General features: G+C 31.1%; 1 protein-coding gene and 1 long non-coding RNA gene across 3 annotated transcripts; one reads left to right on the forward strand and one right to left on the reverse strand.

Annotated features, from left to right (window-relative positions):
• Positions 1-4,167: 4,167 nt before the first annotated feature.
• Positions 4,168-7,996, reverse strand: LOC108467045 (nuclear pore complex protein NUP50A-like). 2 transcript variants are annotated; one of them, XM_017767507.2, is made up of 2 exons: positions 7,866-7,996; positions 4,168-5,935 (listed from the first exon to the last, which is right to left on the reverse strand). In XM_017767507.2, exon 2 carries the CDS (start codon positions 5,861-5,863, stop codon positions 4,538-4,540), a length of 1,326 nt encoding a protein of 441 aa, XP_017622996.1. In that variant the 5' UTR covers positions 5,864-5,935; positions 7,866-7,996; the 3' UTR covers positions 4,168-4,537. The 2 variants fall into 2 exon arrangements, with proteins under 2 accessions (XP_017622996.1, XP_017622994.1); XM_017767505.2 differs by having other exon boundaries at positions 7,862-7,990.
• Positions 7,997-19,377: 11,381 nt separating this feature from the next.
• Positions 19,378-21,665, forward strand: LOC128283420 (uncharacterized). The gene is made up of 2 exons (XR_008273762.1): positions 19,378-21,382; positions 21,472-21,665. It is a non-coding gene; the product is annotated as an uncharacterized LOC128283420 (long non-coding RNA).
• The last annotated feature ends 341 nt before the right edge of the window (positions 21,666-22,006 follow it).

The raw sequence follows: 22,006 nt of genomic DNA on the forward strand, positions 1-22,006 counted from the left end.
ATTAAATAGTTAAGGGTTTTATGTTGCAATTATCCCATTATTAAATTAAGTGGACACAAATGGACATAAAATGAATGATATTAAATGGTTTTGTAATAAGGTTATTTTAGTAAATTTTAAATACATGTTAATAAATTAGTAAAACAAAAAAATTAAAGTCATCATCTTTTATGGTTCTTCAATCGAATATTGAAAGGAGAAGAATCCATTGTTAGGTTTACATTCGGCCAAGCTTCTCATGCTCAGTTAGGTATGATTTTTGTCCCATTTTTAATGATTTCTATGTTTTTGAGATCGTTCTAGCTTAATCAGCTAGCCTAGGGACTAATTTGTAAAAATGTTAAAGGTTTAGGGTTTTCACATTGATGAATCTATATGTTTTTTTATGTTTAAGGGTAAAAAATGCATGCTTATTGTTAGATAAACAACATTGTTAAGTGATTTTTAGTAAAATGTCCAATTAAGGATTAAATTGTGAATTGTGTAAACTTGGTGGTTAAATTGTGAAATAAATGAAAAATATGGACTGCTAGGGACCTAATTGGAATTCGACTAGCATGGGTTTTGGTTGAATTTCATGAATTTGTAATTCTATGAAATAAGGACTAAATTGTAAAAATATTAAAATATTAGGGGCAAAAGTGTAAAGTTACCTTAATGTGCATTTTGGACTAAATTGAATAGAGTGATAATTAAATAAGTTAATTTTTATTACATTTAGATCAAGAAAAGAAAAATACAGATTTAGATCGGGGAAAGAATAAGATTTTGGACTAATCGACTCGTTTCATCGTTTTTGCATTCGAGGTAAGTTCGTATGTATTAAACATTATTATATTTTTGTTTTAAATGCCTTGATATTGCATAAATTGTGAATACGACATTACAGATATATTCAACGACGATTCGGTAAGTGAGAAAATCCCGGTTGAACCTTAGGAATAGATTAGGATACGAATGACATGTCATTAGGGGTTATGTGATTTGGGCGCTGGTCCGTACATCCTACCGGTGGTTGAGTTATCCGGCATGTGTTGCGGATACTTGTCAGCTTATGTGAGCAACACCGTGTAACTTCGTCATGACCGTCAGCTTGTGTGAGTAGACCCGTTGATAGCTCAAGAGTAAGCATTATATGTGATACGAGATTGAGATAGCTTCGGCTATATATGTGGCACTTAGGGTGAGAGATTCTCGAGTATCTGATAGTATTCCGAATAGTTCAACGGGTAAATCAATGATGTGGATGAGTATGAAATTGATACTAGATAGTTCAGGTATGTACATAAACCGTACAAGCATTGAATTCAAGAAACTTGTGAAATTTGTATCTAACCTTGTGAATGAAATTTGTGGTAGGTTGATGGTTCAAAATGAGATATGTTATGATATGTTTAAATTGCTTAAATTGTGCATATTTGGTAAGTTAAGTTTATTGTTATACGAACTTACTAAGCTTTATAGCTTATTTTGTTTATTTTCCATGTTTTATAGTGAAATCAAAGCTAGCTCGGATTCAGGAATAGTCGGAGACTTCATCACACTATCCAATTATCACTTTGGTACTTTTGAACTTAAGTAATTTGAGTATATGGCATGTATAGGGAGTTTGGTCATGTTGGTATATATATTGTTAATAAATTTAGTCATTTGAATGGCTTGTAAATATTAAGTGTTTGGTTTTGTATATAGTCATAAGAGTTGGCTTATTTTAGTTGATTTGGTTGTGTATATAATTGTGTAAATGACTCTTGTTATGTGCTTGATTATGGATATGTGATGTTAGTTGGTATTTGGTAATTAGGGGTACTAAATGGCTGAGAATTAAATTTGGCTAAATGATGCATGTTTGAAAGTGATTATATTGTTGATTTGAGATTATGAGTTTTGGTAGGAAATTGAATGGCACATTGTGGTATTGATGTGTTTTGTATTGGTTGGTACTGAAATGGTATGAATTATGCTTGATTGAGGTTGGTTGAATGCCTAATTATGACATGTTTTGGTGCCAATTGGGTTGATGTAGGTGTAAGCAAGTTTGGGTGGCAAAATGACTTGGTAAATAGCCTATTTTTGCCCACACGGGTAGAGACACGGGCGTGTGTCTCAACCGTGTATGACACACGGTCAAGTTACAAGGCCGTGTATCCCCTGGTGTTGAAATAGAAATCAAGTCAATATGCTCTATACGGCCCAGCATACGGGCGTGTGACCTAACCGTATGGCATAAGTTAGTGTACCCTACAAGATTGGCATGGCCTAGCACACGGCCTGGTACATGGGCGTGTGTGGCCATTTCTTAAGGCATACGGGCGTGTGTGTTGGCCGTGTGACCCAAGTCAGAGAATTACATGGGGTCAGACACAGGCTGGGACACGGCCATTTGATCCCATTTCGAATGTCCACATGGTCTGTGACACGGGCGTGTGTCCCTGTAGTTTGAAAAATTTTCTACGTGTTTCAAAAATTTCTCGAGCTATCGGTTTAGTCCCAAACCACTTCAAATGCATGTTTTGGGCCTCATAGGCTCGTAATAGGGACGATGTGAATAGTATTGAATGTTGATTACATGATATTGTAAATGAATGTGAAATGGATGGTTATTTATGTTATAAGTCCGATAATGCTCCGTAAACCTATTTCGACATTGAATACGGGTGAGGGGTGTTACACATTTGCTCATGCCTTGGTTAGTATATAAACACTTGCTCTGTTTGGCCTTTTTTTTTTCTCTTGTTGTAAACACTTGCTCTATTTATGCAACTCTTATTTAATCAATTTCATTAGAGAAAATATAAAGAATTTAATCTAAAACCCGAAACCAAATAACGACACCAATACTATTTTCCATTTCAACAACCTCAATACTAACAATCACATAAGCTGGTTTTCCATTTCAACAACAACAGCAATACCAGTTATCATATAAGTTGGTTTTTCATTTAAACAACAACAACATTACAAATAATAACACCAAACACCATGTTTTTCTCTCCCTTCTCCTTCCATGCTTCAATGTTCTAACTTGTTTCTAAACACTCAACAATAAACTTGTGAATCATCAATGGTGGATCAAACTAGGTGAAAAGACATGGATTTCGAAACCCACTCTCATACTTCTTACATCCAAAAAACCTCCTACTTAAGTTGTCATTGGACCAAAAAAATTTTAAATTGGCTGGGTTTCCACAATAGCACATTGGAATCACGGTCGACATCTCTATTTCTTCTTTTCTTCTTCTTCTTTTTCTCTTCTTCTTATACTTTTCTTCTTCTTCTTTTTCTCTTCTTCTTATACTGCCCAGCCAAGGTTTTTAAATGCGATTGTTTAAATAACAACAAACCTACCAACTGGCCAGCTAAATGACAGTAAGAAGTCTGTGATGTCATTAATTAAAAAAAGTTAGTAAGATTAATTTATTATTTTTTAAAAGTTGAGTAACTGATGATATGCTTTACCCTTAGAAAAAATATTGATTCCCATTAATTATGTTAAGATTTGAATTGGGAAAAATGAAGTTATTTTGTAAGATTTGAATTAAAAACGTAAATTCACTTTCAAAAGATCAACATAATTTCTTTATGGTTTTTTATGTGACTTAATCAATCAATTACAATCTACTCATAAATCCTTTAGTTACAAAATTGAATAATTTTCACCTTAAACGTCCAACAGCTTGTTTGATTAAACTAATGTGTCCAATGAAAAATAATAAAGTCTCAATTTCAACTTTAAAGCAATAAGTTGGATAATTTGTACTCTAAATCGAGTAAAAATTCAAAAACTAAATTACACTCCCAAACTACTCGACCAAGTTTCAAATACGTCAATCTCCTATTCACCTCTAAATATCTAATCACAAACAAAGCAAGCCTTAGTTCGGATTTGTCATTTCCACTTCCATACTTGTTCCAGCCACTCCATCCTTACATTCAAAGCTTAATAAAGATAAAATATTTCAGTATACGAATATGTTCAAATTTTTAAGTTCTGTTTTTTCATACACTCGGTCACACACCGAAACCAGTGCCCGAATGAGCTGAAAAAATTGAAATATCATCATAGCTACATATCTATACTTAATCCTATCATACTATAAACCTCCCAACCCCCACATAAATGACACTGAAATTCCACATATTAATCCCATACCAATGGCACAGATATAGTAAACAGTAAACATTGCATATCTTGATAGCTTGGCAGCTCATGAAGTTGTTTAATTCCATATGACGGGAACCATGAAAAACAAGAGAGGTTGAAACATTCTCCCGCAGGCTACATAGTTTATAACAACCGATAAAAGATTTGATTGGTCTCTATTGACTGACTCTCCTACATACACGATTTATAACAATCAAAAACAGATTGAACTGGTCTCGGTTGACTCGGACTCTGCTACATATAAGAGCATAGGTATTATAAAAGCATATGCCCAAGCAACGATACTTCCTCAATAACAAAAGAGGACTACTGGTAATGGCAAGTTCAGGATAGATCAGATCTAGAGGAGATACCTTTTCAAGCTTCTGCAGCTTAAGGGGAATTTTCAGGAGTCTTCAGAACAGTAGCTGTGTTACCTTTGTGTGCCATTACAGCAACACGGAACTCTTCAACTATGGAAGAGTCCTTGAACTTCAAAGCGAATGTAGACAGACCCTCTTTGTCTTCACCAGTACTATTCATGCAGGCAAAAGTGATGCCTCTCTTGTCCATATTTGTCAGCTTCATATCTGGGTAAAGACTTGCGTTCAGAATCAACCTGTAATTTCCTCTAGCTCTCATGAGCAACCTGGCTCTTTCAGCTCCAGCTGTTGAGACATTCACCTTAAGTTCTCCCTTCCCACGCTCTTTCCAACCCCCATCTATGAATTCAAACAGCACAGAATCAGCAGAGAATACAACTTTCTCGTTCTCTTCTCCTGTCTCAACTGGAACCTCCTGCATGGCAGGAAATCCACTTCCCTCACTCTTAGAAACAATTGAAGTCCCTGATGTGTTGAAGAGGGATGAATTTCCATTTGTTGAAAGACCAAAACCAAAAGCACCTGTAGGACCATCCTTTGTGGTAGATCCAAAGGAGAATGAAGAAGTAGAAAATCCAGTGCCAGCGAGTCCTGTGAAGGCATTCTGGCTACTTGAAAGCTGCTGGAATGAACTCAATGATGCACCTTCTGCAGTTGAATCGGCATTTTCACTACTCTTATCTTTGTTATCAGCATTTGCAGTCTCGTCACCTTTCTTATCTTCATCCTTGGCCTCAACTCCCGCCAGTTTTTCATCATTGGCCTCCTTTTGAGTTTCTTCATTTACAGCAACGTTGCTCTCATCCTCAGCACTTTCCTTATCAGAAACAGCATCAGAAACTGGCTCATCCTTCTTACTTTCAGACTGCTTAATATTCTCACTTTCACTCTTTGCATTATCAGGCTCAGTTTCATCATTATTTTTCTCTGGCTCCCGGTCATTTCCTTCCTCACTCTTTTCAGATTTGTTAACATTATTTTTCCCATCTTCTGAAACTTCTTTCTCACTAGAAATTGGTGCATCAGCTGTAACCTGAGACGTGATTGTGCCAGATTCAGGGGCTGAACTAGGTGCAGCAGGAGTAGTAGTTGGTTCAGTAGGGGGGACCAAGCGAATCCCAGAGAAGGGATTCGCTGAGGCAGTTGAAGTGGTTTGATTTCTCCGAACTTTGACAATTCTTCTGTTTGCCAACACTTCTTCACTAGCCCTCTTAAAAGTTCCAGTCTCTTGTTCAGAAGAATCTTCCTCATCATCAAGTCCAGGGTTATCCCGAGAAATTTCTCTTCCAGCAGCCCTCTTCTTTGAAGGTGGAAGGGCATTTTCTGCATCTCCCATTGCAGCAAGAAGCCAAGAAACAATAACTCTTTTTGAGTTTTTTTCTCTTTTTGTGAAAACTAGGATATCTGCCTATTAACAGATGTGGTAAATTCAAAGAAATTATCAGAAATCAAATTATAGTTTCTCACTAGACCACTAAGCTAAACAGCGAAAATGTGTGTAGGAATAGTAGCAAGAACACAATATATAAATAAAAAATTGATGCCCAAGAGGCAGACACTAGTCACCAAAACTTGTGTAACAGAAACAGATATTTACCAACAAACACCATGCCCAGATTTTAATAAAAAAATCTTATTAAACATTCCCCAATTGGAAAATAGCACATTAAGACAAACATACATTCACAGTAACCACCAAAAATGTTATTATTAATGGAACAGTCACCAATCAAACGGAAAGGATATGTTCCAGCATTCAGCTAATTAACAACTCGTCTTCAAATTATAACTAGCAAATGACTGTGCTATGGGAAATATACATGAGAACAGCTTCATAAACTTAGTGGGGGTAGAGTAAAAGTAGAAGAGCCTGCATAAATCCAATAAATGTTTGGATTGGAAAAAGTTACTAGTAAGTACAAATATAACTGTAAGTATCCTACTTGATCATATTAAACATACAGAAGCATTATTGTGCACAGACAATGAAGAGGAGAAGGACTAATGGTATACTAGTCAAATAACCTGTAAACCCAATGGATACTCATTAGTAGAGTTTCAACTATATTAACTTGGAAAAGAGGTTATAAGGTTTACTGATAAGGCAGGCTGATTAGTGCAATTAAAACCAATGTCATTCCTGAAGGGAAGGACACTTGAGCATAGATTCAAATATGGCTAATACATTCTTTCTACAACTTAATCTCAATTTGCAGGCAAGTTGCCTAAGTAGAATGGTTTTTTTCTAGCGTCACATGCAATCAAATACACATCAGTGACAGCAAAAAAACTGTGCAAGCTGACTTCAACATGAACCAGAAATTAAGAAAGTACCATAATAAGACAATGAAAGGGAGAAATTAAAAAGAAAATAAAGGAAAGAGAAAGATGTTTGCTAAAACTTGAATTCCCATTTTAATATCAAATTGCATCTTCCCCATTACCAGACTAATGAAACTGTCAGCACAAGAAACTCTTATGAAAAAAGCAGTAATCTCCAAATTAATAGCCAAGTCAACTTATCTAAAAAAATAGCTAAGGATCCTTTCTTCACTTACATGCATACATAAACAAAAAAAAAAAAAGGAAAAAATAAATACTAGGTTCAGGTTCATCAAGCAGTCTTCTTTTCAACTTATTAGAAAATACCCACAACAGATGACATTTTCTATGTATGTTTCTTCTTCTTCTTCCTTAGCTTAGAGGTAAGAATTACATTTTGCCTCCAACTACTTAGTATCTTTAAAAACACCCGACAATATAATAAAATAAAATGGAAAAGACAACAGGATGGAATCCATATCATATAATAATCAAAGGGGGCACCTTAAAAGATAAGAATCAAAAAAAATGAAAGCTGCTCTTTGAAAGCAAAAGTTGGCCAACAAGCACTGCTATGACAATATGTGCATGTGTAAAGCCCAGAACCAAGGGTTTTGCCATAACTATATATAAACTTAAAATCAAGAAACTCTCTCTTTTTTTTTTCTCTCTATTTAAACATCAATACCCACTATTAAAATGACCTGTTTGAGATAAAGCAGAGACAAAATAGAACTAAAATGAATTAACATTCTCACGTTCAGAAAGCTAGCGAAGCAGGAACCTGACGTTTGGTAGGACATGGATATTCAAGAAAAAAAATGAAAAAAAATAACCGAGAAAAGGGGACCAAAAAAACCCTATGCAAACCTCATTTTGTAAAGCTAGAAAAAAGAGGAAATTAAGAAAGATATATATTACAAAAAAGAAGAAAAAGAGTAAAGTATAAACGTAAAAGAGATTAAGATTATAGAGTTAGATAGTAAAGAAGAGCTAACGGATGGGGACTTACTTACAAATGAGCAGACGCAAAACCCTAGTGATAGAGAGACGAGAGGAGAGGAGAGAGATCCAAATGAATGTTAAAAAAGGAAGGGTGTCTTTTTTTTGTATTATATATTGAGTTTAATCATTAATGGGCTTGGATATGGAAGTCGCAGGCACCCCTCCCACAGTTTAATTTACTTTCGGCTTTTTTGAATTTTTTTATTATTTATAATATTAAGGTAAAGTCCAAACACAATAAATACGATTAATGTAATTTAAACGGAAGGTAATGGACATTCTACATACACATATTTAAATGTATTTAATATAAAAATATATTGATTTTTTATTTTTTAAATGTATAATTAAATTAAAATAAAAATTTTATATATACATTTAAACTAAATTTTAATTTTAATTTATATAATTACAAAAATTAAAATTCATGTTTCAGATTAAATATCAAATTAAATTTGAAAATTAAAATTTGAGTAGACAACCTATTTATGTAAGCGTCTACTCAAATAAATTTAGAGTCATTTAAATTATTGTATCAATATATCATTTCTTTGCACAACTCGAATATCTGAAAAATAAATTAATAAATTTGTATAGATATATTTCTTTTAAGTTTTAGTTTTGAAAATGAATAGATTGAAATTTTCTAAAAAATTATAAAAATTCAAAATAATCTTGAAAAAAATTTAAAAATATAATCTTCTTTTTCAAAATCTATAAAATTAAAACAAACTCAAAATATATAAAATATTTTAAACATTCTAAAAATTCTATATAGATTTTTTTTCAAAATGATAATTCGAGGCTTTAATCTTACGTTAGGGTTTGCTTCAAACATTTAGCTCTCTTCATTTAGTTATTGTCTCTTATTGAATAAACTACAACATTAGTCACCCAATTATGGATAAACTTTTGTTTTGGTCATTCAACTAAAAGAATATAATAATTTGGTCACCAACGTTTTCAAAAGTGTACTTGTTGGTCACTCAATTATGCGTCTTGTTTATCTCGACGAAATGGGCAGAACGACCATTTCGATTCCCAAAATATTTAAGATGTTTAGTATCTTATTCATGGCTTTTCTTACATTACCGAGCATGGGTGGTTTTGTTGTAGAATTGATAATCTTTTTTGGAATAATTACGAGCCAAAAATATTTTTCAATGCCAAAAATACTAATTACTTTCGTAGTGGCAAATGGAATGATATTAACTCTTATTTATTCATTATCTACATCACATCAAATGTTCTATGGATACAAGCTATTTAATGCTTCAAGTTCTTATTTTTTATATTCTAGACCACGAGAGTTATTTGTTTTGATCTTTATCTTTTACCAATAATAGGTATTGGTATTTATCCAAATTTTGTTCTCTTATTATCAAGCAAGAATGTTGAAACTATTCTATATAATTATTTTTAGAGGTAATTTTCATTAATAAAAAAATCAAAAAGTAATCCTATGATTTTTAAAAGTGTTCGTTGTACAATAAAAAAAAAAAAAGAAGAAGTCTTTTTCCTTCTCTTTTAAGTTTAAGTAAAGAAAAGGTAAAAGCATTAAATTTAGTTTTAATCAGACATCTTTGACCCTAAAATAGCATATCCAAACTATAAGAAATCCCATGGAAGCCACAAGTGCGAAATTTGCACCTTCCAAATTTGTATTTGTTCAGGTATGAAAATAAATTGTGAATACGGTCCAAGTAATAAACGCCTAGGTTTCCTTTAGGTCCCAACTCCAATATGATCCCCACACCTAATTAACCTATACGGCTCCCGAAAGAATTCCTATGGTTAAAAAGATGAACCCTAGGTTAATAATACGATAACTTCAAAGATCCAATCGTTGAGTCAATTGATATCTGTAATAATTTTTAGAAGAAAGAAAATAAGTGTTTAGTAAAACATTGCTTCTTTCATTCATGTATTGGATTTTCCCAAACGAAAATGAAAAGTTATTGTTTTCACCAATAATCTTTATGGCCTTTCAAAATGTAATGACTAGAAGAGCTATTGATAATAATGATCCACATAAAAGAGTTGCATAGCCTAATTCTATCATACTTACGTGCATCATTAACCATTGGGATTGGAGAGCAGGTGTTAATATTGTAGATTGATGCATTTTGGTTAAAAGACCCAAAGTGGCAAAGCGTTGGGTAAAAATAGCACTTGGTGCGGTTATTGCACTTAACTTATTTTTGCATTTTTTAAATTTTAAATAGGAAACCATATGAATAAGGGAGAAACCCCATCAAAGAAAGATTAATGATTCATATAAATCACTTAATCAGAAATGTCCAGAATAAATCCAACGAGTGACTAATAATCTTGTTATACAAAAAAAGGTGACTATTATGCCATTTTCTGATGAATCATATAGTCCTACGACTTCATCTATTAATAAGAATAAGGTTAAAAAATGAATTGTAATTACAACTGAAATGACTAAAAAAGATATATGAGTTAATATATGCTCTAAAGTTGAAAAAATCATAAAAATTATGAAAAAAAAACGAGGGTTTCTAAATTTTATGGAATGGTAATCAGGAATGAAATTCATTTTCATTATAGGACTTATTCTATCTCTTTTAGAAGATATTATGCCACCACTCGGACTCGAATCAAGATGCTCTAGCACTACTTCCTAAGAGCATCGTGTCTACTGGTTTCACCATAGTGGCTTGCTTGAAATCATAATAACATATTTTTTAGTCAATCGTCGTGATTGAAGGTGAATGGACCAATTCAATGTAAAATGTCAAATTTATTAGGAAACATTTAATTTTTATTGATAAATAATAACGCATTGAAATAGCAATTTTAAGATTCAAAAGGAATCTTTAGTATTTATTGTATCATTTTATTTATTTAATTATCCTTTCTATTTAATTAGGCCGTCAATAGAAACTTTTTAGTTTGTGGTTTCCTAAAAGAGAACTCCTTTCTTGTAACTAAACTAACTAGTTGTAATGAAAATAATATTATTTTTAGATATCACAATTTCAGTTCCACATCTAACGATTTAAAAATACTTATGTAATTTGTATAGCTTTGTATTAATTGTTAGCATTTTGTATTTGTTTTAAGGATTTATCAAAACAAACTAGATATTAGGTTGTATATGTTACTTTATATAAAAAGCGTTTGATTCCTATCATAAATGTACCATACTTCAAAAAAGTATTTCGAATTTCAAATTCTAAAAATATGTCTTGATTTATTTTCTTACATTTTCTTATACAAAAATATGTCATAAGTGCTAATGAAAGTGTTTTTTAAATTAGAAGCCCATGTGATGGTCGTGTTTGTTGTTTCAATTCAATTCACCATCACATCCAGTTTACCTTTCCCCCTCTTCCCTTCTCCTCCGTCTCACTCTCCATCGCATCCAGTTTTTCTTCTTCCACCAACTCGTCCTATTTCTCTTCCCAAACCTTCCCTGTGAATAATCTCTTGCCCAAATTCTTTGCTCTCCTTAACAACATCTCAGCCGCTCGCTACTTTGATGCACGTCATACTTCCAGTGTGATTGTGATGGATGCTTCTAGTTCTCGGATAAGTTTCTAATTGTGCTCAATGCCTAACTGACTTTTGAGCGAGATAAAATTAACCTTCTAAGGTAGCATAAATAGAAGTTAAAAATAAAAATTTTGCTTAAATTTGTCAGTTTCTTTGTACTTTAAGTCAAATTTTCTCCTTTTTTACATTGAGGTGGCGGTGCAAAATGGGAAGCCTTTTGCTATTCAAAGATGGTGAGGAGTCTGGAAAGAGGCTGATTTTGTATCTAAATAGCGGTGAAAGCAATGTACGAAGCTTGCATTTTAAGATTCAGTAAAAATGAAGCCTTTTTTCTCCTTTTTTTACATCTTTGATGTTGTTCAATTCAAAGCATCAAAGCTAATGTTGCAACCAGTTTTTTTATTGAGTTATGCAAGCAATCTTACAATTTCATCATAGAGGAGCAGTCATTACAACACTTGAATCCTCATTCTCAAAACTTTTTTATATATATTTAGATTTATTATTATTTTTAAATTTAATTTTGCTTCTTTTATAATTTTAAGATTAAATTTATAGAAAATATAAAAAGTGAGGACTAAACTTGTTATTAAATTAATTTAAAAATGTCTTCCGTTAACACTTAACAATCAAGTGACAAATTTTCTTTTTGAAAACTTTGGTCATCAAATTATTATTTTTAATTGAATGATTAAAACGAGAATTTATCTATAATTATTACTTATTTAGATATTAATATTTAGAGAGTATTTTTAAAATATAAAGAACTAAGAACAAATATATAGATCAATATAGAAATTTAATATCAATACTTACAATGCAATGTATTCACCAAAGTTTGTAGTTCTTTTTACACACAAATTCTTCTTATTTCACTCCTTCAACAATGGTGTTTCATTTCTATAAATATCATATTTGGTATTACAATTATTAATTACTATAAAAACTTATCAGTGTGATAAAAAATTTTAAACAAGTAACAAAAATTAAAATCAAATCATTATATGTAATATGTTAGTCCAATAAAGTAGTTAATTATACGATTACTAATAAAAATAACAAGAAAAATAAACATTATATGCAAGTTTATCTAATTGCTCTAGCATTCTATATCTATAGGGCTATTCCCGTATTAACGTTTAACATATACTCCTCATCTTCATCTATTGCCCTTAACCAAGTTCTTCATCATCTAAATCTAAATTTGTAAGATTATCAAATTTTCCTTCTTTCATGTACTCTTCAAAGTATGGAATAACTCAATTCCGTTTGCGAATGAAGTTATAAAGTATGCAATATGCTAGTACAATCTAACCTTGTTTTTAATGCTATATTGAGTTGATGATATTAATATGAGAAATTTTTTAGAAAACCAAATGTCCTCTCTCAACCACATTTCAAAGCTTTGAATTTCTCAAATTAAAAAGTTCATGAGCCATCTCTAGTGCTTGTATTTAACTCTATTCTTTCAAATAGTATCGTACCCTACAATATGGTGCAACAAAACCTTTTTATTTGTATAACTAACATTTATCATATAATACTTGGGCTCATGATACAAATAGTTTATAACTTTAATTATTAAAACTTATATAAACTTAATTTAAAGAAAGACTTATACTAGGTTATAACCATTTTCTATAATATATAAATTAGGTTACAAATAATATAATTTTATAATATATATCCTTTACAAAGAAAGTTTTGTAAAGTGTCCAATAACTTTCATAGCACTTCTTTTAAATAATATAAGCAAAAAATCATAACATTTTTTTATAAATAAGTATATTATTTTTATAATATATAGCATGAACATGTAATAAATTATGTCTATACTTTTTGCCACAACTTTTAAATAATTATATTATAACAATTTTATACCATGTAAATTAATTTTTGTAATATACTTTTTGTCATAATTTTAGAATTTTTAAGATTTAAATATTATAATTTTTGTTAAAATTTTATAAATACACATAAATTATTTTTTATAATATAATTTTTAGAATTGATAATATAAGTTTAAAATTTTTTACTATAATTATCTCAAACACTCATATGTGTTTATGATTATAATATAATTTTAAAATTTGTATAAAAAAATTAAAGTTAAATCATCTATGCCATAGAGTAAATTGATTTGAGTGTAATTACCGTGTAGTAATTCCAAATTCTCACCCTCCCCTTAAGAATTAGAAAGTGTAAACCCCTAATTCAGTGAGACCCACTAATTACAATGGTTAGCTAAACATCCCACTTTTGTGCAATTACAAGCAATTGCACCTAAATCCAATTACTTGGTGACTTTCCAAACACTACCTAAGTCACCCTAAGCCTCGAAAATTGAGAATATCAAAGAGAGGTCTGTAAGGCATTAATGTTAAAAAGAAATCAAACGAAACAAGCAAGGCAACAAGAAAGAAAGCACAAGAAGGCTTTTAGAGTAAATGTTCTTTGTATTGATTACAAGATTGAATGATTACAAATGAGGTGAAAAAGATCTCTATTTATAGTTAAGCTCCCATACATCCAACAATATAGATTAAATTACATTAACGACCTAGATTCAAGCCTATCTACAAAATAGAGTCCTAAGGAATTTAAACAGACAATAATATTATCTTTAAGATCACAAATTTGCCTTGGTAACTACAATTTACTGAAGTGTTTTACTATGACACTAGACTTCAAATAGATAGGCTTTCCAAATTTTTCTAACAATTGGGAATGATTACCTTGGGTTATTCTACAAACCTTGTTTGTTGTTTTTTGAACCTTATTCATGATCCTTTTGTTGAGAAATATGCTTATATTGTAGTAAACATGTAACTATTTTCTATGTATTTGAACTATGAATAAATGAATAAAGTTAATTTCACATTTCACTATTATATCTTTTGTATTTCTATCTTTCATATTTCGCATACATAGCAAAATTATGGCAAGCAAATATTAGTTTATTGATTGTGTAAGTTTGAATTGATGATAAGTGGCACTGTAAGAACATTTACATTGCGAGAAAGTGAACTTATTTCAATAGATAATCTAAATGAGTCTGTAATCCCTTAAAAGAATCAAAGTGATCATTTGATTCAAATACATAAAAGGATTATATGTCATCTACAATTCCAATTAGGGAGATGACTAGTCTTTGCTATGAGAGCAATTGACTTCACGAGTAGAAACATAAATACTCATTGGAAGAATAATACATTGGACATGATCCAAGTTGAATTAGTTCTGAATCTATTTGTGGATTAATTCACTTGTGACATTCATGGTGTGGCTTACCTAAATCATGAGTTAGTCACTGACCATGTATATAAAACTCATGTGCTTTGATATAAACGAAGGATTATGCTCTAAAGATGATCAAGCCAATAGCTAGTATGTTGGGTACATGATTTGTGTATGACATGACTTTACTAGCAATAATGGAATTTATAACTCGATAAAAGAGTTAACGTTATCCTATTATTGACTTGTGTGAATTGATAAATATGAAATGTGGTCACGAGTTGCTTGTTCTGGAACGAACAATTTATCACAGTCATTAGTTGACAATGATCATAATAATCATAAAGAAGACACAATGGTGACAATGAGATAAAAATGATTGTATTAAGTTAACGGATTTAACTCAAAGGAATTAATGATATTATATGAGGGCAACACATACATGACGAGGTCATTAGAAAAAATAGTTGGATGAATTGCTTTCATAAAGAGTATACAATAAGGAGTCTTCAATCATTATACTTCTTGTGGACTGATTCCATGATTAAGTAAATTGTGAATTATTGGAACGATGCTTCTAGACATAATTGCAATTACTTGAGCCTAATTGTACATGTTTGATTATCCTTCCACTAGTTCAATAAAAGCTTTATTAGATTGCATTTAAATTAGAAGAAAATTCTACGACTTTAGAAATAATTTATTTGATGCGGAATTAAATTAGGTGGTTGTGTGAATTGTTCAATTTGAGAATTTGATTAAAGAATTTTCTTGAAAATTTAATTTTGACAATCTCAATGATTTTTGAGAAAATTAATTTTGATAAAGAAAATTAAATTAATCAAATTAATTAAAATAAATATGATATTTTTGGAAATTAATTTTCAAGTCAAATAATTGGCCTAATGGGTAATTGAACTTGAAAGTGGGATCCGAGATAAAAAATTAAACCTGAATACCATAACCCGAGACTAAAACCCTAAATTTAGTTGAACAAGGCCTTGTGTATAAAACTGGATCGACGGTCCAACCAGTGGCTAGATCGGACTGGTCGAGTTGTTATTGGCTCAGATTGAATCGGCAGCAGCCAAACCGATTTGGTCTATTCGGGCAAATGGTAATAGTTCGTGATGTTGTGGGAGTCGCACTGGTGATGGCATTACTGGGCACGGCGATTGTGACAACAACGATCCTGCAACCGACAGATGGTTGATGGCGGCAGTTTTTCGATGGTAAAGCAGTGGAAAAATTAGACTCCTAGTGGGACTCTACCAGTTAACTTGATTTTAAATTAACTTTTCCAGAGATAATATTGTTTTAACGAATTTATTAAATTTAATATTTATCTAGGTATTAATATGAGATATTACATTTAATTTAATATTTCTCTAGATAGTATTTTATTAATTTAATATTAATTTGATTAATTCTGATCTTAGTTGAACTCTCTCTAAACTCTCTCTCTATATAAAGAGAGCATGAGTCATTATTCTCTTACATTTGAATTTAATAAAAGTTGTAGAGAGAAAATAATCTGAAGAAATCATTTCAGAAAATTTCTAGAGATATTCTTGTTATTTAAAACTTGATCCCAAAAGTTTAGAGAAATTATGAAATTACCCTACTGGTAATTCTGTGAAAAAATTTCTAATTTGAAATGAACCAACACTCGGCAAACGTGAGCTTGAGGATAGTGAACAAGATTACTTGGTCGAAGCGTTCATCCTAGACGAATCATAAATGTACGATTTTGATTAAGTATTTTTACTTTAGATAACACAATAAAGTTCTTGTTTTTGGAAAAAAAATAAAACTTTGGTTTTCCCTTAAACATATTTTCTGTTGCGTTTTCCGAACCCTTTGTGTTAGGATTTTGTGTCCTTATTATAGTGATTTCATCATTTGTAATTTTTTGAACTAACTGGATAAATAAAATTCCATAACTAATTTATTATATCTTTGGACAATTATCTTTAATGATTTTTGCATGAAAAACAATGTGTATAAGCAAATATTTTTTTCATTAATTACCTAAGGGTTTAACTAATATTAAATTGCATCATATGGAAGGATAATGATTCGAGAAGACAACTTATATTAGTAAGAATATAAATTGTCTATAGTCCTTAGAATCAAAATAAGCAATTGATTCATAAGGACTATTATGTTGTCTATAAGTTCAATTGAGGTATTACCTTGCCTTCGGTAACGGAGTAGTTGACTCCAAAAAATAGAGGTATAGTTGTGATTATTTAGATTGACAATACATCAGACAAAACCCAAATAGAATTTATCCTGGATCCGTTTATAGATTTATTCACTTGTGACATTCATAATGTAACTTACCTCAATCCTTAGTAAATTGTTGACCATGTGTACTTAACTCATGTACTTCGATATATTGAAAGTCTGTGTTCCATTGGTATTAGAGTCAAAAGTTGATATTTGGGTTGCATGACTTATGTATTGCATAACTTCACTTATAATAGTGGAATTCGCAACTCGATTAAAGAGTAAATGGTATCCTTTGACTAACATAACATGAATTATGAAAATGAAATGTCGTAACGGGTCATTCGTCTAGGACAAATGATTATCATTACTACTTGTTATCAATGATCTTTTTCATTTGGAAGAAGCATTGGTGATTGAGATAAAATAAGATTAATTAAGTGAACAAATTTTAAATTAAAGAGATCAATGATATCCTATGAGGGTAACACATAAATGACAAGATCATTGGACAAAAGCATAAAATCTAAGTTGCTTTGGTAATAGTATGTAATGGGGAGATCAATCATGATATTTTTAGTGGATTGGCTCAATGACTAAAAAAATTGTTATTAATAGTTGAAAAGTCAGAACTTAATTATAAATTATTTAATACTAATTATATATGTCTGATCGATTCCTCTATTAGCTCAATACAACTCTATATGGAATGCACATAAGAATTATTATGATAAATGGATGAAAACGATATCTGAGAAATAAACTGCATGAATTACTATTCGTGGTAAATGCATTTTCTCGAAACAACAGGAGATGACTTAAAATTAATTTAATTTCTTTAGATTATTATTTAATTGAATGTAATTAAATAATTAAATCCAAAGTGAAAAAACAAAATAATTAGTCATATTATAGTTTTATTAAATAGAACAATTAATTTTTTACTCGAGATTTTAATATGGTAAAGTTATCATCACTTTGATGGAATTAAAATTGGGTTAAGAAAATAATTTAATTGGATTAATTATTTTAATTAAATAAATAATATTTTGGAAATAGAAATATTGTTATTGAGTTGGATAATTTTAATTTAAAGCTACTAAAACGAACATATAATTGTACTCAATCTATGAAAGCCTAAAGAGCCTAGTATTTGGGTAAGTGTGCGACACATTGAGATGGGATACCCAATATGTGCCATCCACCCCTATGAGTTCTAGTTGAACTCTAGTTTTCTATTAAACTATTATTTCCCCCTCTTTCTACTCTAGTAGAACTCTTATGATTCCTCCTTATATATCGGGACTAGGGGTTGTCAAAAATCATAAAAAAAATATATGAGGATACTATGTCGAATTTTAGTGAAAATTTTATTTGAGTTATTTGAACTCAAATAAATTCTTTTTTCGTGATTACTTGTGAGGTTAAAATTGCATTCTCTTTAACAATTATAATTTAAATTTGGGAGACTAATTTTTTTTTTTTGGATTTCACGTAGAGAAAGTCAACTTTTCCCACTGGAAAGTCTCGATTTTCATCTTATGTATGACTTTTTAAACAGAGCCTACTCTCTACACATGTGAGGGTTTGAGAATAGCGAAGAAGATCATTCCATTAAAAGTCAGAAGGATTTAGACACTAGATCTAAGATTTGATGTATTTCCTTAACTTAGAAACATAGGTATTGAATTTGGTGAAATTTATTATTGTTAGTAACACAACCTAGGTCTAGTTTTTATAAGAACTTTTAAAATTTCACTGTGCAACAAAGTTGTTTTTCATAACCAATTTTTCCAACACTTTGTGCATGAGCCACGACATTTCCCCCTACCAGATTGAGCAACGCCTTAATTGTGTCTTTATAATGATACTAGTTTATCTCATCTTAAAATTGCCACAATGTTTTGGTTGATTCCCAACTAGCCTTTTTATCAAGTAGTCCTCTAGACTTGTACTTATGTTGCCATTTAATTTGATATGTTTTGCCACATTGTTCATCTTGATCACCTCATTTTGACTTACCTTGATTTGGATCCCCAAATCCTCACAAAAATATGTAGCTACTATTGGAAAATTTTCAATTTGAAAATAGTTTTCTTACACAACGAAAAATTAAAATTTTGAAATCGACCCAATTTATGATATTTATAGAAATAAACCCTAACCGAATTTATACTTGTATTTTCGGCTTAGCAGATATTCATTGTTCCCAGCTTTCAACCAAATAATATTTTTCGCTATTCTCGTACCGCGAACTGCTTCGAGTGTGGGTTTGCACCAATTAAATCAAAACATAAAACTAGAAAAAAGTTCTCTCTTTTATTTAGGGTGAAAACAAAAATTCTCTCTTCTTAATAGAAACCGATAGAATTGTTATTCTGGAAAAATATATTTGATAGTTGAGAATAAATTTTTCTATTTTTCGGTAGAGTAACAATCTGTATCATCCTAAATTTTTAGTTTAAAGTTTGTAAAATTATTTCAAGAATGAACTATTAGATCGTGTTAGCTTAAAGACTCGAGTTTGAATCCCTTCCCGAGCAAATAAATTAATTTTGCTATTTTTGTTCCCACTCCCCTAGTTTTGTGCCGCCCAACCTAGCTAAACCCTAGGTATATATGTTATTTCTATCATTTTTTCTATCTTTCCTCTGTTATTGACGTCCCTCTCATCTCTCTCTCATTCTTCTAATTTTGTTTCTTTTTCCCCTTGTGCCATCCCAAACACAGTGAAATTCACCATTGTTGTGCCGCTTCTTTGTCTATTATTTTTCTACCATTTTTCCAGCTGTATTTTTGTCATTTTTAATCCCTAAATCAGCCTCCCTTTACTGTCCATTGCCGTCCCTCTCCTCCATTTGTCGTGGTACCAATTAGTTTCATTTTTCCTTCTCTTTTCTTTTCCTTTGCTTGTCAATTTTTCTGTTGTTTTCACAACCACTTTACTGATATTTCCAGCCCTAAAAACCATCCCCTCTGCTGCCCAAAGATCTCTCTTTGTGCCGCCTAAGTTAGCCTCTTTTTCTGTTGTTGTTTGTGGTGTTTTTTCCCTTAGAACACCTATGGTTTGGGCTGCTATTTTCTCTTCATTTGTCACCCCTTACTACAATGTGTTCTTTGATTTTTCTTTATTTAAAATAGCCTTTAATGTTCCAAATAAATAAGGTATCCGAACACGTTCATTCGACATCTCTGATCTGGTTATCGGGTAGTGTAAGTGCGGATTTATGCAAGATCTTGTGTCATTTGATTTCGTTAATGGTTACTATTTTGGCCGAATGCTCAAGGCATTAGGTTAAATTTTACTTATTGATTTTTGTGTGTTATTTCCAAGTTAGGAATTGATTTTGATGTCCCAGATCAGCAGTGAAGTCGAATTTCATTTGCACCCTCATTTCGCATCAAATCAATGCAAGTTATCTTGTCGAATTGATCTAAGAAATTGTTAGTGTAGCACTGATTTGGCCGAACCCTTAAAGGGTGTTTCAAGGCTGGTTTTAACCTTAGTTTAATATGTTAAGTGCTCTAATTTGGATTTAGGCTCATCTAAGGCTTAGGTGTGGAAGCGCGAACTTTACGGATTAGTGTTGTGGACTTGCTAATTAAGGTGTGGATTTTTCCCTTTGCTAAATTAGTCTAAAAACCTAATACGTGTTTAAATGGTAAATTTACTTGCTGGTTTTGACATGGTTGAATGGCCTAAGTGCTACTAGACGAGGTGCTAAGCGAGGTACGTATTTAAATAGATAGCACGATTGTTAAGGGCCTTATTGGAACAGAATGAATTGTGTATGAGATGTATGTGATGTATGATTTTGAGTTGTAATTGGTTGACTGTACATTGGTGTCAAATCTTTGATTGCTAAGTCCTAATGAAAATGTATGTACTGTATGCATGTATAGCATGCTGAATCTTTAAACACTAATTGATATACATGTAATATGCCATTAATGACATTGAGCTTGTATGTATTTAAATTACATACCATATGTGAAAATGACTGTATGAAAAGCATGTATGCATGCCACTATTACTGTTAAATGAAAAGTATGCAAAGCAAAGCATACACTAATTATGTTTACTGAAACACATGTTAAGCATGTTGTAATACTGAAACTGTAATGTTAAGCATGATCTGCTCATTGATTGTATGACATATTGCATTTGTATGGTGTGGGTATTTGTGGTTGACAGAGGAGTTTTGGGGAGTACCGGTGGCATTTAAAGTCTGCGTATTGAGTCAGTATACTGCACTTAGAGTACCGAGGAGATTGGGCGATTTAATTACATTACTAGCAGCTTGTCTACATCGTTATTGACAGTTTATCTGCATTACTAAAATTGGTGGCTTGTCCGCATTACTAGAATCTTTTCCGCACCATTACTGGCATTTTAATTGCATTACTGATATTGATGGTTTATCCACATCGAGATTTTGCTCGCACTGTTTGGATTTCGGTAGACGGATTCTGGGAAATTTGTGGTGCATCTTGTTGGACAAACGGGTTTGAAAAATGCAATGGGAAATAAATTTAGGTAAAAACTAGAGTTTTAAAATTTTTCTAAAACAAGATATTGGTTGTGATTTCTAAAGTAATAAATACTTAATTTTTTTATTTGTCTAGGATTAGCGTTTCGACCGAGTAGTCTTCTCCGCTATCCTCAAGCTCATGTCTGTCGAGTATGGGCTCGCTTCGAATCAGAAAATTTTTCACAAAATTACTAGTGGGGTAATTTTACAATTTCTCTAAACTTCAGGGTTAAGTTGTAAATTAAAAAAATATTTTTAAAAATTTTCTAGAATAATCTCTTTCGAGAATTTTCTCTCTACAACTTTCTCTTAAATTCAAGTGAATGTAAATAATGACCCAATGCTCTCTTTATATAGGAAAAGTTTAGAGAGTTCAATTATAATTAAATTTAATCATTTTAATATTAAATTTTATTAAAATATATAATGTTTATCTAAAAATAAATACTATTAAATTAATATAATAGAATGTTTAATTTAGTTTAATATTAAGATAATTAATTCAACGGTAAATTAATAAAATACTATTAAAATGAGTATTAAATTAAACTTAATATTAAACTATTAAAATAATATTTTTTTTGGAATAATTAATCTGAAATCAAATTCTCTGGTAGAGTCCCAGTAAG

This window comes from Gossypium arboreum, chromosome 2 (assembly GCF_025698485.1).
Source record: "Gossypium arboreum isolate Shixiya-1 chromosome 2, ASM2569848v2, whole genome shotgun sequence".
Taxonomy (NCBI): Eukaryota; Viridiplantae; Streptophyta; class Magnoliopsida; order Malvales; family Malvaceae; genus Gossypium; species Gossypium arboreum.

What these genes read in the sequence shown, in the direction of transcription:
- LOC108467045 (XM_017767507.2), bottom strand. Translation starts at nt 5,863, where the DNA reads ATGGGAGATGCAGAAAATGCCCTTCCACCTTCAAAGAAGAGGGCTGCT.